Below are 14,965 nucleotides of genomic sequence, written 5' to 3'. Positions count from 1 at the left end.
TCTCTGTCATTGCTTCTGCCCCTTTGTCCTCATGGACTGGTGGCCAATGGATCACAAGGAAAAAGGGAACCCCAGGTAGTTGAGAACTCCTTATTCTTATAGAAGGCCTGAGTTTGTTCCTGGCACCCATCCAGTTGGGTCACAGCCACATGTATCTCCAGCTTCTAGGGGTCTGATATTCTCCTCCATCTACAAGGGTACTCCAAGATAACACAACAAACAGTCACACAGACACACATACACATACTCAAAATAAAAATCTTAAATAATAATAAATAATAATAATAATAAAGAGATGGACCAGTGGTTAAGAATCAATCTTTGCTGTTCTTGCAGAGACGAGACTATGAATTCAGTTTCTAGCACCCTATTGTAACTTACTGGCGTATATAACTCCAGTTATATTGGTAGTGATGCTCTCTTCTGGCTTCCTTGGGTACCAGACACACACACATGGTACACTTGGTACACATACATGCAAGCAAACACTCATACAAGCCTCAAACTCTAGGGTCACCATGGCTATTCTCAAAGTCCTGATCCTCCTGTCTTCCTCCCAAGTACTAGGATTATAGACCTATGCCACTCTAAAATAAATTATTTCTTAAAAAGTAATAGTGCTGGTGTGTGGTGCACGCCACTTGAAGGATGAAGCAGAAGGATAAACTGGGGCCAGCCTGGGTTACATAAGACTCTGTCTCAAACAAAGCCAATAAAGCCCTCCAAATCAGTTACTAATTACTAGTTACCATAGGTACCTTCAGATGTATTCTCAAATTCTTGTATCCCCTGTCTTAGTTAGGGTTTCTACTGCTGTGAAGAGACACTATGACCATGGTAACTTTTATAAAGGAAAACATTTCACTGTGCCTGGCTTACAGTTTCAGAGGTTTAATCCATTATCATCATGCTGAGAAGCATGGCAGCATGCAGGCAGACATGGTGCTGGAGAAGGAGCTGATAGTTCTTCATCTTGATCAACAGGAAGTGAACTATGTGCCACACTGGATGTAGTTTGAGCATATATGAAACCTCAAAGCCCGCCTCCACAATGACACACTTCCTCCAACAAGGCCACACCTACTCCAACAAGGCTATACCTCCTGATAGTGCCACTCCTTATGGAAGCCATTTTCTTTCAGAGCACCACATTGCATTCCCTGGTCCCCAAATGCTTGTAGTCATATCATAATGCAAAAATACATTCAGTCCAACCTCAAAAGTCCCCATAGTCTTTAACAGTCTCAAGCTTGTTCCAAAGTTATTCCTGAGACTCATGGCAATCTCTTAACTGTATTCACCTATAAAATTAAAATCAAAAGCAGATCACAAACTTCCAACATATAATGACACAGGATATATATTACCATTCCAAAACATAGGGAAGGGAGCATAACAAAAAAATATGGGACCGAAAGCAAAACTAAAAACCATCCAGGAAAACTCTAAACCTATATCTCTGTGTGTCATGTTAAAACTCTCTTCAGATTTCCAACTCCTTTCAGCTTTGTTGACTGTAACACACTTCTTTCTCTTGGGCTGGTTCCACTCCCTGTTAGAAGCTTTCCTCATCAGGTATCCAACGACTCTGGCATCTCTAACATCTTGAGTCTCCAAGGTAGTCCAGGCTTCAACTTCTTAGCTTTGCACAATGGCCTCTCTAGGCCTCCGTTCAGTTACACCCCTGACACATGCCTGGCCTTAGCAGCTTTCCTTAGTAGCGGTGGGCATTCATAATGCCTTTCTTCTATCCTTGGCTCTAAAGCCAGAACCACATGGCTGAGCTGCCAAGTTCTGCTGCTTGCTGGGGCTGGAACATGTCCCTTCATCCAACTACATCTTCACCAGTTTCCTATTTTCCACCTTCACTGCCTAAACTTGACTGTGCTGAAACTGAATCTCTAGACCAGGCTGGTCTTGAACTCACAGATCTGCCTGCCTCTGCCTCTCAAATTCTAGGATTAAATGCATATGCTGCCACCTCCCAGCTTTAAGCTTTTCTTAAATTCCTTTTTACAAGTTGAAAACCTATCTGGTCGGGTTCTTGCCCTGAAGTCACCATTCCCTTTATTTCATTTCTTAGTTTGTTTATCTCCCTGAACAGAGAATTTGGCTCCATTACACTTCTTGGCTCAGCTTGCTCAATTTCATTATAAATCTTTATAAGCATGAACACTAGTAACCACATGACAGAGTCTACACTAGGCTGTCTTGAGAGTTCATTAATTCATTAATCCAACTCTCTTCACTTTAGCCTCAGGCAGACTCTTTGGACAAGGACAAAAAGCAGTCACTTTCTTCACCAGCTGCAAGTCCACCAGAAACCACTCCCCTGTCATCAGAAACTTCTGAGGGTCTCGTGCTAAACACAGGAAAACAAGTTGTTTGCTCAGAGCAGCTGCAAGCATAGGAAAACAAGTTGTTTACCCCAGCAGGCGGGGGGGGGGGGGAGTCACAGGAAATTCAGGGTCTGGGGGTCCACAGTCCTCAACATATACACACATGTATTATATATTCATATATGTGTACATATATATATATGTATATGTAAAGCTAACTGAGTAGGAAGGAGTGGAAAGGGTAGTGGAGACAGGGTGCCAGTAAGCAACATTGGTCCATGGTCTCTGATTCCAGGTTCCTGTCTGGAGCTCCTGCTATGACTATCCTCAGTGAGGGACTGCAACCTGGAAGTGTAAGAGGGAAAACCTCTTTCTTCTCCATGTTGCATTTGGTCAGGGAGTTTATTACAACAACAGGAAAGCAAACCACAATGGCATTTCAGGAGGCTAGAACCACACCGCAGAGAGAAGCAGGGACAGGTGACTGCAATGCTTGAGCTTGATTCTATCTGATTGATGTAGTGCGGTGGTGGCTGCGGTGGTGGTGGTGGTGGTGCGTGTGCACGCACATGTGCTTATGTATGTGAACTTACTAGATCTAGATTCCAAGAATAAGCCCATTTTGCTTGTCTACCATCATGAGTTCAGTACTAATGACCCATTTAGTAATATTTAGCTCTCAGAACCACTGACCTAAAGGACAAAATTCATTACTGGTTACCACTCTGTGTAGTAATAGGAGCGGCGGGGCTGCGTCCCCAACACCCCAGCCACCTGCTCGGCTAGCTTATGCCCGAAATAACAACACACAAACTGTATTCATTTAATCACTGCTTGGCCCATTCTGCTCTAGCCCTTACTGGCTAATTCTGATATCCCGATCAACCCATCTCTAATAAACTGTGAGCACCGGTCTTACCGGGAAAGATTCAGCATGTCTGACCTGGCGGCTTGTTTCATTGCGTGCCTCTGCCCAGGAGCCGGGAGCATGGCGTCTCTCTCTGAGGCGTCTGCTCCCGAGAGGAGAGCTGTGTAGTCTGACCTCACTTCCTCTTCCTCCCAGCGTTCTGTTCTGTTTACTCCTCCCACCTATCTTCTAACCAATGAGGTTTCTTTTTATTTAACCAATGACCTTCCTCCATCAACTCTGGTTAGTTAGCAGCATGAACCTGGGAGAGTGGGCCTAAAACTGAGGCAGAGTAAAGTCTCATACAAAAGCCAACTTGATTCAGAGCATCAGACAAGGTATACCCTGAAGGCTAAGAAGAGTCGTTTGAGAAAGGGGTTCAAGCACAGGGACAAGCCACATGTGGCAAAAACATGTGTTTCCATAGAAATGTGAAGAGCAAGAGCTAAAGTCAACCCAGTCCTGTCCTCTACACCTGGGAGGAGCATGAAACACATTCCAAGAACGAGTCCGTGTTTTTGAAGACGCCGAGGTCACAAGACTCTTGTTTTCTTGGCCTTTTCTCACACAGTTGCATTCCCGAATTGTGTTTTGACACATTACTACGTTTATGCTTCCTTCCTTCCAGTACTTTTTCTGGTTTGTTAAATGGGATCAAGTCTAGACCTCTGAATGCTGGACAAGCGCTCTCCCATTGAGCTACCACTCACAGTATGGGTCTGTCTTTGAAGGGAGGGCTCCTGCATCACCATCTGCTTGTCTGTGAGGGTGATACCCTTTGAGTGCTTGGCTTTATGTGAGGATTCTGAGCCTACACTGATGTTTGACAGGATGAAGCAGTGTCTTCAAGGCAAGAGGCTGCAGAAACCAAAGCTCTGCAACATCTAAGCTGTTCATCTTCCCAAGTTAGGTCCAACCCATTACAGGGCACAGGGTATTTGATTTCTGATAAATACAGCCATTAACTTTAAAAGGTTTATTAAAATAGTATATCCAGCCCAGGAACGGTAGCACACTCTTGTAACCCCAGCACTAAAGAGGCCAAGACAGGAAGATTTTGTCAAGATCAGCCTAGGCTGGATAGTGAGTTTTAGGATAACCTGGGCTAATGACACATGACCACATTCCTTTCCCTCTACGTACATGTGATTTTAGCAAATATCATTAGCTATTTTAGAAAAGATTCCAAGATTAGGATCCCCCAGGAGATTAGTTCACTGGAGCTACCAATAGTTTGCCAAGGAGGCCACACGGACCCGATGCCCTGAAATTGCACAGACTCACAAAGCCCAGATGTCATCTTTAAGCAGAAAGTGTCATGGCTAGACTGAGAAATCTCACGCTCCACTCTCTGCCTGAGATTTGTGGACATTGCTAGATGATCTTCTGGCTGCAGTCATAGAGGAGGCATCTTGGAGCAGCCTAACTTACTTCTCTCTTGGCACTTGAATCACTTATTCTGCCTGGAAAGCCATACATCCTTTTATATTGAAGTCCAGCAACTCTACCAAGGCCTATCCCAGTGGAATGCGGGTGTCAGAGGAAGTGGCAGGTGCCCAGAGTTCTTGCTACTCTGCCAGGGGGATCACGAGTCTGAGGATTCTGTGTGTAATCACTCTTGCAACACACGTTCTTCATTTTCCCAGGACTTGGCCTGTTTTACAGTTCCCAGTCATCTGCCCCCCTAGCACAGTGGTTCTCACATGTGGGCACGTACTAAAACTACCAGGAGGCTTGATAAAGTGCAGATGCTTGAGCCTCATTTCCAGGATGTGAGGTTCAGTAGACTTGGGGGTGAACTGAGGGTCCTGCCTCTCCAAGTTTCCAGAGGCGATGCTGACACTGCTGCTCCAGGAGCACCAATGCAGACACGCTGCCTCCGTGGATGCTGCCGGGTCTCTGCCCAGGCGTCAACTCATGTGTCACCTTCTGTGAGTACTGGCTGCTTGGGGCTCCCTGCTCCTGAGACTGCCCTAACAGATACGAGTCATCTTACCCAGAAATGCCCAAGAGATTATCCTCCACCTGAGTGTTGGGCTGGTGCACACAAGGACTGGTCTGAGTGGAAGCCACTGTGGTCAATCCCAGCACTCCAGGCCCCTGGGTTCCCTCAGCTCAGCGTGGTCTAGCCTGGTTCTGGAGAAAATGAAGTTTGTGCACAAAGAGGCTCATCGGCTGGAGAAGTGCCACTCTGAGGGCCAGAAGCTTCAAAAGAAGTACCCAGAGCAGCCCTGGTGGTAGTAGAAAAAGCTTCCAAAACTTGGATAGGAGACTGAACAAAAAATAGCTGTGCCTTCTCCTCTTACAGTTGGTCAACTCTTTTGATCCTGAAGCAAATGCACCTGCGTCCTGCCTTGTTTCCCTTTGTGAAAAACATCACTCCACCTGCCAGGCAATGAGGCAGGTAAACCAGGAGTACCACGAAGACATCTTTCCATATGCTGTCTACAGTTACCAAGGGTCTGCAGTCTTCAAAGCTGCTGTCTGAAGAAAGGAGAAGCCCCTTCTTTGATTCAACCCTCACCTCCCCCTGTGGGAGGAAAGACCATCTTCTTTCTTCAGGACCCACCCTTCAAGCTTGAGGTTGTCTATCTGGGCCCTCAGCAGGGGTAATGAAACCCAGGCCTCCTGCACTTTTTTGTCCTCCATTCCTGCTCGGCTTCTTCACTGTCAACTCTTGTGACATCCAAGGATTGTTTTGTTTCTATTCCCTTGCTAACCGCCCAAGGAACTCAGAACCCTAACAGTTCCTTCTGTTTCACTACCTTCCTTTAGGGCAGATGGAAGGGAATGAACTTAGAAAGGCAGGGGACACACAATAGAGGCAACCACTAAGATGAACTGGAAATAAAAACAGTATACACTGTTAGCTAACTGTAGGGTTAAGACAGCCCCTTTAGGGGGCGGGGTTTGCCTCGGGCGAATGCCTGCCAATAAATGGGTGCACGGGGAGGCGGCTTGGCCCTTTTTCCTTCCTACCTCCTGTTCTACGCTGGAACTTCGGTTCTGTAAGTTTATCATTAAAGTGGTAAATATTCTTTAATATCTGCATTGCATTTATTTACGCCAATACAGCTAACTATATTAAAAACTCGGGCCTGGGATTGGAGCTTAATTGGTAATATCTCTCAGCATGAAGGAAACCCTGTATCTGATACCTAACATCCCATAAACAAGGCATGGTAGCTCCACTCTATAAGGCCAGCATTCTGGAGGTAAGGCAACTTTTCAGTTTAGGAACTTGGCGAAAAGAAAACCCTCAGCATTTCTGCTACTGAACATGAAAGCAATTGCTCTAGGTCATATTTTCAAAAACCTCTTGGCTCCATGTTACAGGAAAATACTTGAAAGCTGCACAGGCGCTATGATTATCTGGTTCTTTCCCCCACCAGACGTCTCCATTCACACTGCCCAGGTGGGATGTATGAGCCAGTACTCACCTTCCCACCAGACATCTCCATTCACCCTGCCCCAGGTGGGATTTACGAGCCGGTACTCACCTTCCCATCTTTGAGAACAACATGGCTGCTCACGTGTCTTTCTGACTTCCTTTGCTCACTCTCAAACCTTACTTTTCAGCACCAAGTCGGTGTCGCAGATTATTGTAAGCAATTCATCAGAAATCCTAAGAGCCTTAAAACCCTGGGCTGAGGAGGTAGCTCTGTGAAAGAACACTTGCCTAACAGCGTGAGGCTGGGTCCTGACTCCTCCCTGCAAACAAAATAGCCCACCGTACACCTAACATAAGCACAAGATGTCTTCTGAGGTATTCCTCCCTTGGAGCCCTACACTCAGGGGTTCTCATCACATTCTTCCAAAAATATATGTTCAGGCTGCTAAAATACAATAAAGGTTTTCTGGGGCATTATTTTTACTTTCATCCTCAACAATCTTAAGAATATATAAAGGTAGGCTACCATATAGAACCCCCATATATCTAACACCCACATTCAATAATTCACGGATATACTTGCTTCAATTATTTTCAAAAACATTACTAAAAATCTAATTAGGCTGTAGTGTAGCTCAATAGTAAAGCACTTGCCTGGTGTGCTCAAGCCACAGAACAGTAAATGTCCCTGCTTCTGTGTTTAAAATTAAATCCTAGCTATTACTTTATTTTTTTTACCCACACATATTTCCATGAATAATTTTTGAAATACCTGGACAGCTTTTTATAATTTATTTTTTGTATTTTGAGCCATCTCTCTCTACATAGCCCTGGCTGTATTGGAACTCACTATGTAGAAAAGGTTGGCCTCCAACTCAGATTCACCTGCTTCTGCCTTCAGAGTGCTGGGATTCAAGGCAAACGTCACTATGCTTGGATCAACAGGCTTTTTAAACATAAGCTCCATCTAGGGTATCTAGAAAGAAATACAATACCCATTTCACAAGCAAATATCCCAATTTATCTCTAAATTATCTTTTCCCAGTTGTTTTGTACAAGTTGCCTCCAGAACAAGACCTGTACACGACCGTGGCTGAAGGAGCTATTGCGTCTTGGAACCTAGGGTGGAAACCCTTCTTTAACATTTCCCACAACACAGACAAAGCCAGGTCACTTGTGTTTGGCTTGGGATGGGCAAGGGCAGACTGTAAAGACAGGCAGCTCCAGAAGCTCCCAAGCACAGAACGCCTTCCCATTCCTACACAGTCGATTCAGGTTAAGCTTTGCTATCTGTAAACCACTGGCCTCAATCCCAGACCCAAGCTGGATTTGCTACAAAACATTGCTGGCCAGAGGAGCAACAGAGAAGAGCCTTAAAGGTTCCCACCAAGGCAATTAAGTGCTTAGTCTTTAACTATATTACTCTTCATCTCATTGGCCAGAACTGGTCACATGGCACTACCCAAAGAAGGCTAGGAAGTCAGACAGGGACATTTCAGTTAGCTGCATTAACGGCCGTCTGTCTGTTTACCTTTCTTCAGCTGCCCTGTGAATTTACTGAAGACAGAAGTTAATTCTAGAGCACAATTAGATGACTCAAACTGTCACTTTGGCCAGAGTATCTCGCAGGCTGCTCTACGCTACTCCAGGGGAAACTCGGTATAATGGATTGCAGCATTACTAGCCCCCATGCTCACCTCGCTATATGCATGCCCTTGGGTAGACAGTTTTATTGTGGCACTGGTCTTTGCTCTGTGACATGATTGGGAATGAGGGCAGATGTAAGCATGCCTGTTCGGGCTCGCCTCGCCCTCTTGCTACTTTTTAGAAAACTGAAGAGGCTTAGGGTAGATCACTGAAGGAACTTCCGGGGCTGAGCACTATCCCAGCTGAAGTCACCTAGGTCCAGCAAACCTTTGCTACCTAGACTAAGTTGCCAGCTGACCAAAGAAATCAGCCAATAAGGTGCAAACTAGGAAAAAACCTACCAGGATTGATGGGTGAAGTTGTTGCTTTCTCCAGGACATTTTGGGCTTGTCTGTAACTAAGCAGAAGCTAGCTTATACATACTTCACTTAGCCCAAAGAAGCCAGTAAGTGCCGACTTGCTAGGAAGCTAGGGAAGGCTTGCAAGAGGAAAACTCAGGGAGGAGCCAAAGCCACAGCTTGAGTTCTTGTTGGGGAAGAAGTCTTTATCCTGTTAAGACCTCCAGACATCTAGGCAAGGCCTAGCACTTTACGGAGTGCAATCCACTTTACCAAAACCTACCAATTTACATGCTTAGTTTATTAAAAGTGAACACCTTCACAGAAGCACCCAGAATAATATTGACAAACCTCTAGTCACCATGGCCCAATCAGCTGATAAATAAAATAACCATGACAAATACACTATGTAGTGGTTTGAACTTCATCTCCCCAAATGACACGATAAAGTCATAATAACTAGAGGCTATGAATATGGCCTCACTTGGGTCCTGCAGTGCAGTTATGACCAGTTAGGATGAGCTCATACTGAGTAGGGTAGACCCTTAATTCAATATGACTGCTGTCCTTAGAAGGGGAGACACAAGGGGACAGTCAGTCAGAGGGAAGAAGGTGTATTTTGTAATTGTTTTATAATTTAGTTTTTTGCTCCATTTGTTATTTAAGTAAAATAAAACAATAATAAGACATAGTCAGAAGTCTTGATAAGTATATCCACAAGGTTCCTTGTTTCATAAAAATATAAGGACTTAATGCCAATAATGACTGTTTTGGGAAAATAAAGATGTTTTTAAATTTCTTTGACATCTTTTCAAATCATAAATAAGTAAAAAAAAATTCATCAAAATCAAGACAAACTATCAAAAAACCAAAAACACATAACAAAACAAATAAAAAAACAAAAAACAAAACCAAAAGCCCACAAAGCTTGATTTTAGTGTGGCTTGGTCCCGGGACTGTCACACCTTCCCTTCAGTCTGGCTGGGTCCTGGGACTTAGTCACACCTTCCCTTCAGTCTGGCAGGGTCCCAGGACTGTGGTCACACCTTCCCTTCAGTCTGGCAGGGTCCCAGGACTGTGGTCACACCTTCCCTTCAGTCTGGCTGGGTCCTGGGACTTAGTCACACCTTCCCTTCAGTCTGGCAGGGTCCCAGGACTGTGGTCACACCTTCCCTTCAGTCTGGCAGGGTCCCAGGACTGTGGTCACACCTTCCCTGCATACTCTCCCTCTTCTATACCCCCACACTGTTTACTGCTTACACTGCTCTCTCAGCTTTTACAACAATCACTTAATAATTTAGAAACAGTGCACAGAGAGCTAAGAAGCTCTATAGTAGATGCTATAGAGGCACAATGAATTATAAATTTAATGAAGCATTCTGAAGTCAAAATTTCTTCATTGCCGCCAAGAGTGCTGATTCATGTAACCAGAATTTGCCAAAAATACTGAAGAAAATATGAATAAACATGGAAACAGAGTGATACAAATCTCTTTAATAGCAAACATATCAAAGATAACTTTGTGTTTCTATAAATATATTTTTAGAGTAGTTCAGAGCATTTTGTTGTAATTACTAAGAAATGTTTGAGACTGCTAGTCCCTCTGCAGAAATGCTATGAACAGATGCAAAATGGTCGAAGGCTGAAACAATAATGAATCTCAAGAAAGTGGCATAGCCATCTCGTGCCTGTAAGGGGAAAAAAAAATCAATATGGATGTTTCTAACAATGCTAGCAATCTGTTAACAGGCAGCTGGCAGAAGAAAGGCTTTGATGAAGAGAGCTTTCTAACATGTAACAAAATGTAAGACAGTGTTCAAAGATAAGTCAGCTCCGCCCAGCAGTTGTCTGGGAGTGAGTCAGCATGGTATCTATCACTCCTGGTTTTATGATACACAGTGGGAAGACTGGACTATACATTACAAAAATGTACACTGCTGACCAACTGTTTACAAGTGTCTCTCTCTTTTTTTAAAAAAATGATTCTTGATTCTTTTTTAAAAGAAGTGTCTTTCTAAAATACTGTTCGTGCTAAGCGGTTTCTGTCTGTTAGCGATGACTTGGAATATACTATACGGAAGCATGACTACATTCTCACATTTATATAATTTCCCTGGAAACCAATTTGGATATATATATAACTCTTGTGACCAGCAATTTCATTCCATAAAATTTAATCCTAGAAAATTAAAAATAAAAAAGGTGAAGGTCATAATGTTCAGAGCATGTACTAATAATGTTCCCTAGGAATTACTTGTAATGACAGAGAAAAAATAAACTATCTTAAATATATGTAAATAGTACCTTACAAGCATAATTATAAAGCTTGGGATATAATATTAAGTTTTAAAAGATGATATAAAGTTTTCTACACGTTTTTGCTGTACCATCTGGGGTCTATGGTCAGCAGCTAGAACACCGAATGGAGCTGATCTGCTGCCAATAATAAAGTGCCCACTCCACCTCACCACTTTCCAAATGTTCCATAACCCTCCCCAGTGAGTCCTCAACAAAGACAAAAGAATGCAGAGGCTGGGGCTGGAGAAATGGCTCAGTGGTTAAGAGCACTGACTGCTCTTCCAGAGGACCCGGGTTCAATTCCCAGCACCCACATGGCAGCTCACAACTGTCTGAAGATCCAGTTGCAGGGGATCTGACACCTTCACACCAATGCATATAAAATAAAGTTAAATAAACCATAAAAAATATTTAAAAAAAAAAAAAAAAAAGAATGCAGAGGCTTCCTAACCTGAGCCATAAAATTCAGCAAAATTAATCTCTTTTTTTTTTTTTAAGGGGGGAATCCCACTGTCCTCTCCAGTCACTGGATGAACTTAGGTGGGAGAAAGTGAACTGTGGGATTCAAACACTGCCATGGAGTTTCTGTGTGTGCATGTATATGTCAGTGAGCCACAAAGATCCCTCTGTCCCTGTCTCACCAGCACTGGGTTTACATGTGGGTGCCACCTTGTTCCACATCTCTGTGGGTGCTGGAGAGCAAGCTCAAGTCTTAACACTTGTATTGCTAGAGGACTGAGCTCTCCCCACCCTCTGAGGAGTCTTTGAAATGCTGATTTCACAGCTGCTCTGGGCAGGATGAAAAGCTACAACCCTGCAGGTAGATGTTCTGGAAGAAAGCAGCTGAACACCAGCACTGGCACCTAAACACACTTGGAGTGGTTTACTAGTTCCTGTTTGTTTAAAACTAGGGCACGACAAACTAGCAGAGACAAAAGACTCCTGACGTCAGCGGGCATTCATTCCTCTTGACAGGAGAGTCCAACGGAATGCTGTCGGAAAACATTGGTTCATTTCCACTTCAGCTGTCTCTGGCTTATTTGCTGCTGATCCTATGCTCCAGTTCCCTTATCTAAACCTCTCTTGTCCTTTCACGCGTAACTAACACCCAACTTTGACATCTCAACACTTTCAGTCTCCTATTCTAAAGAAAGTAAAGAAATACTTTAAAAATAAATTACTGAGCAAAATAAAACAAATAAATGAGTTCAATTCTGTTTTATCCATACAGCCACTTTCTCCAAGATTGGTTTTAAAAAAGAGCCTAATTAATAATACATTTAGCTAATAATATTATTGAGAATAACCTCTAATGGTTAAGAAGGCAAAAGGCTGCTAATACCATGAGGATATTCATCATGAATAATTCATACTAGGAAAGTTTAAAATCTAAATTGGGCTCACTAAAGATAATCTTATCTCTAAAAAGTATGTACACTTACCATAATTTCTTCGTTTTGAAGCTGCCCCTCCGTGTGTACCAAGTCTAAAACACAAATTTAATAAAAATAGATTAAGGCTCAAAGATATGAGGATAGCTATGGAAATTTGTGAGCAGCAAAACTGATTATTTGGCAAACTATAAGTTAAAGTCAGATTGAAAGAAATTATCATTACTTAGAGGTTGATTTGATATAGACATTTGACTTTAAAACAACTAATGAGCTATAAAATACTCTAGTCAGTATAAACAAAAGACAATTCAAATGCAAATATAAAGAAAGAAATTGATAAAATGTAGAGGTTCTCCCCCTGCTTTTATTGATCAAGCTCCTAACAGTAATTTCAGACTTTTATGGAAGAAACCATCTTTCCCACAGGAAAACTTCACTGTGAGGCAGAATGGCTGTAGCATGATCTCTCCTGGCACTTAAATTTAATAATATACAACTGGAATAATTTACTTAGCCATGAGTTAATTATTTTGAATATTCAGAAGTGTGAACTATTTAATTAATATAATAATACCTTTTGACATTAATGTGTTCCAAATAATGTACAGAATTTCAAAAGCTACCCAGGACCAAAGGGGAAGACTTTGGGAAGTAAGATCCCAGAGACCTTTTCTCTCTATCCTAATGCTTTTCTTAGACAATGAAAAACTATTATCCCCTGTTTTCCTCTGTGCCTTCTCCTCTAGTTATGCTGCCAACCAGTAAATGTTTTCCACTTTCTAGCTTGGTATCGGGTACATACCTGGAATCCCAGCACTCAGGAGCCTTAGGCAGAAGGATTGATAATAGTAAGTTCTAAACCAGCCTAGGCTACATACAGAATAAAAACATGTATAAAAAGCGGGGTGGGAGGTGGCGGGGAGGGGGGGAATGAAGGTGGGGGCTGAAGAGATGGCTCAGTGGTTAAGAGCACTAAATATTCCTCTAGAGGACCGGGGTTCAGATCCCAGAACCCACATAGCAGTTCACAACTGTCTATTAACTGCAGTCTCAGAGGCTCTGACGCCTACCTTCTAGCCTCTGTGGGTACCAGATGTGGATGTGGTGCATAGATATCCAAGCAGACAAAATATCCATACACATTAAATAAATAATTCTTTTTTAAAAAATTTAGGTTGTTTTTTTCTGGAATTTTATGTTTATACTCTTTTTCTTATTTATCTGTAAGTTAAGTTTATATTGTGGTAAGGATAAATCTAGGTTTCTTTAACCAATCCCCATGCCCTGGTCTAACTACATGAACAGCAAGCAGACTGCTAAAGTAAGAAACCAGTTATGAACTAGTCTAGTCTCGTTCATACTTCCACATCACCCACTACTCTCAAACTCTAGGCCTTCCTGGAGATCCGTGTAATAAATTAGCTTACTTCTTGATATTTTTCTCGGAAGGAACTAGGTTACAACCTAATCTGCTGTGTTCTAGTAGTGATTGCTGTCCCTCTGGCAATAACATCTATTGATCTACATTTGCCTGGTTTACTAGGTTTATGTTTTCTTTTCTCGCTATAGTTTTATATGTTTTTATTCTACTGTTTTCACGATATTTTCTAAGAGAAGGAGATAAATACATGAAATTATTCTGTATGTTTGTGCTTAAATGGATAGCAATTTAGTTGGTTATGTTTATCGAAAAGAATTTTTTTTTTAAATTGGGACTCAATATGTCATGCTGGGTAGCCTAGAAAGATCTATGTAGATAATGCTGGCCTCAAACTCAGAGATCTCCCTGCCTCTGCTTTCTGAATCTTGGGACTGAGGACATGTGCCATCATGCCCGGCTTAGCTGATAATTAAACAGTACCATTAATCAGGAAAAAAAGGTACAAAACCAACATATGTTTGTCATACATAAGCCATTAGCTCACAAAAGTCTTAAATGTGTCATCTCTATATCTCTATTTTTTTTAAAAGTTTTTAGTTTTTCAAGACAGGGGTTCTCTTTGTAGCTCTGGCCATCCTGGAGCTCGCTTTGTAGACCAGGATGGCCTTGAACTCACAGAGAGCCTCCTGAGTGCTGGGATTAAAGGTGTGCACCACCACTGCCCAGTTTTATCCCTATTTTTGAAAATGTTAATTGTTATATAAACAGCACATGAAGAAGACTACAAAATATGTGGATTTTTTGCTTTATCTGTGTTAAAGAATCATTAAATCACATTTATTTACCAAAATGCAGTTGAACTGATAGCATAGAGTCAGAGGCCAGGCATCTACTCACTCATACTCAGAACAGTACTGGCAACATACACACCTTTTTCAACCCACTGCTCAAAATCGAATGGCTCTTTAGATGTGGTCTTTTCAATCCTCAAGGTTCGCACTGGCATTATAAACAGAATAGAGATGTTAATTAGCTATTTAATTCTATTTTTTTGTTTCCATTCTTCTTTTCCCTGCTACTTGACTGCCATAAATTGATGGGTATTAATTACACAAAGTGCTAGGACCAGGAATAACACATTCTGGATGCTATGACTGTTTTTCCTTAAGTCCCTATGGCAAAATATAACACTGTATAATGGCAATCTTGCCAGTGTTTATCACTACAGAGCACAAATCTAATAGAGCTTTTCTGAATCTGGCTATGATAC

The 14,965-nt window shown here is 42.3% G+C and overlaps 1 protein-coding gene across 3 annotated transcripts in view; it reads right to left on the bottom strand.

The window, feature by feature from the left end:
- Positions 1-10,101: 10,101 nt before the first annotated feature.
- The window catches only part of Ift25 (intraflagellar transport 25), a 28,491-nt gene continuing 23,627 nt past the window's right edge, over positions 10,102-14,965 (bottom strand). For all 3 annotated transcript variants that reach the window (XM_075946149.1, XM_075946148.1, XM_075946151.1), the window contains exons 4-6: positions 14,626-14,694; positions 12,363-12,406; positions 10,102-10,310 (exon numbers count right to left, since the gene is read on the bottom strand). In XM_075946149.1, coding sequence (XP_075802264.1) covers positions 10,197-10,310; positions 12,363-12,406; positions 14,626-14,694 — 227 coding nt within the window. In that variant the 3' untranslated portion in view covers positions 10,102-10,196. The remainder of the gene's footprint in view (positions 10,311-12,362; positions 12,407-14,625; positions 14,695-14,965) is intronic.

The sequence above is a fragment of the Microtus pennsylvanicus genome, chromosome 13, assembly GCF_037038515.1.
Source record: "Microtus pennsylvanicus isolate mMicPen1 chromosome 13, mMicPen1.hap1, whole genome shotgun sequence".
Classification (NCBI taxonomy): domain Eukaryota; kingdom Metazoa; phylum Chordata; class Mammalia; order Rodentia; family Cricetidae; genus Microtus; species Microtus pennsylvanicus.
This window is presented reverse-complemented; position numbering and strand designations above follow the sequence as displayed.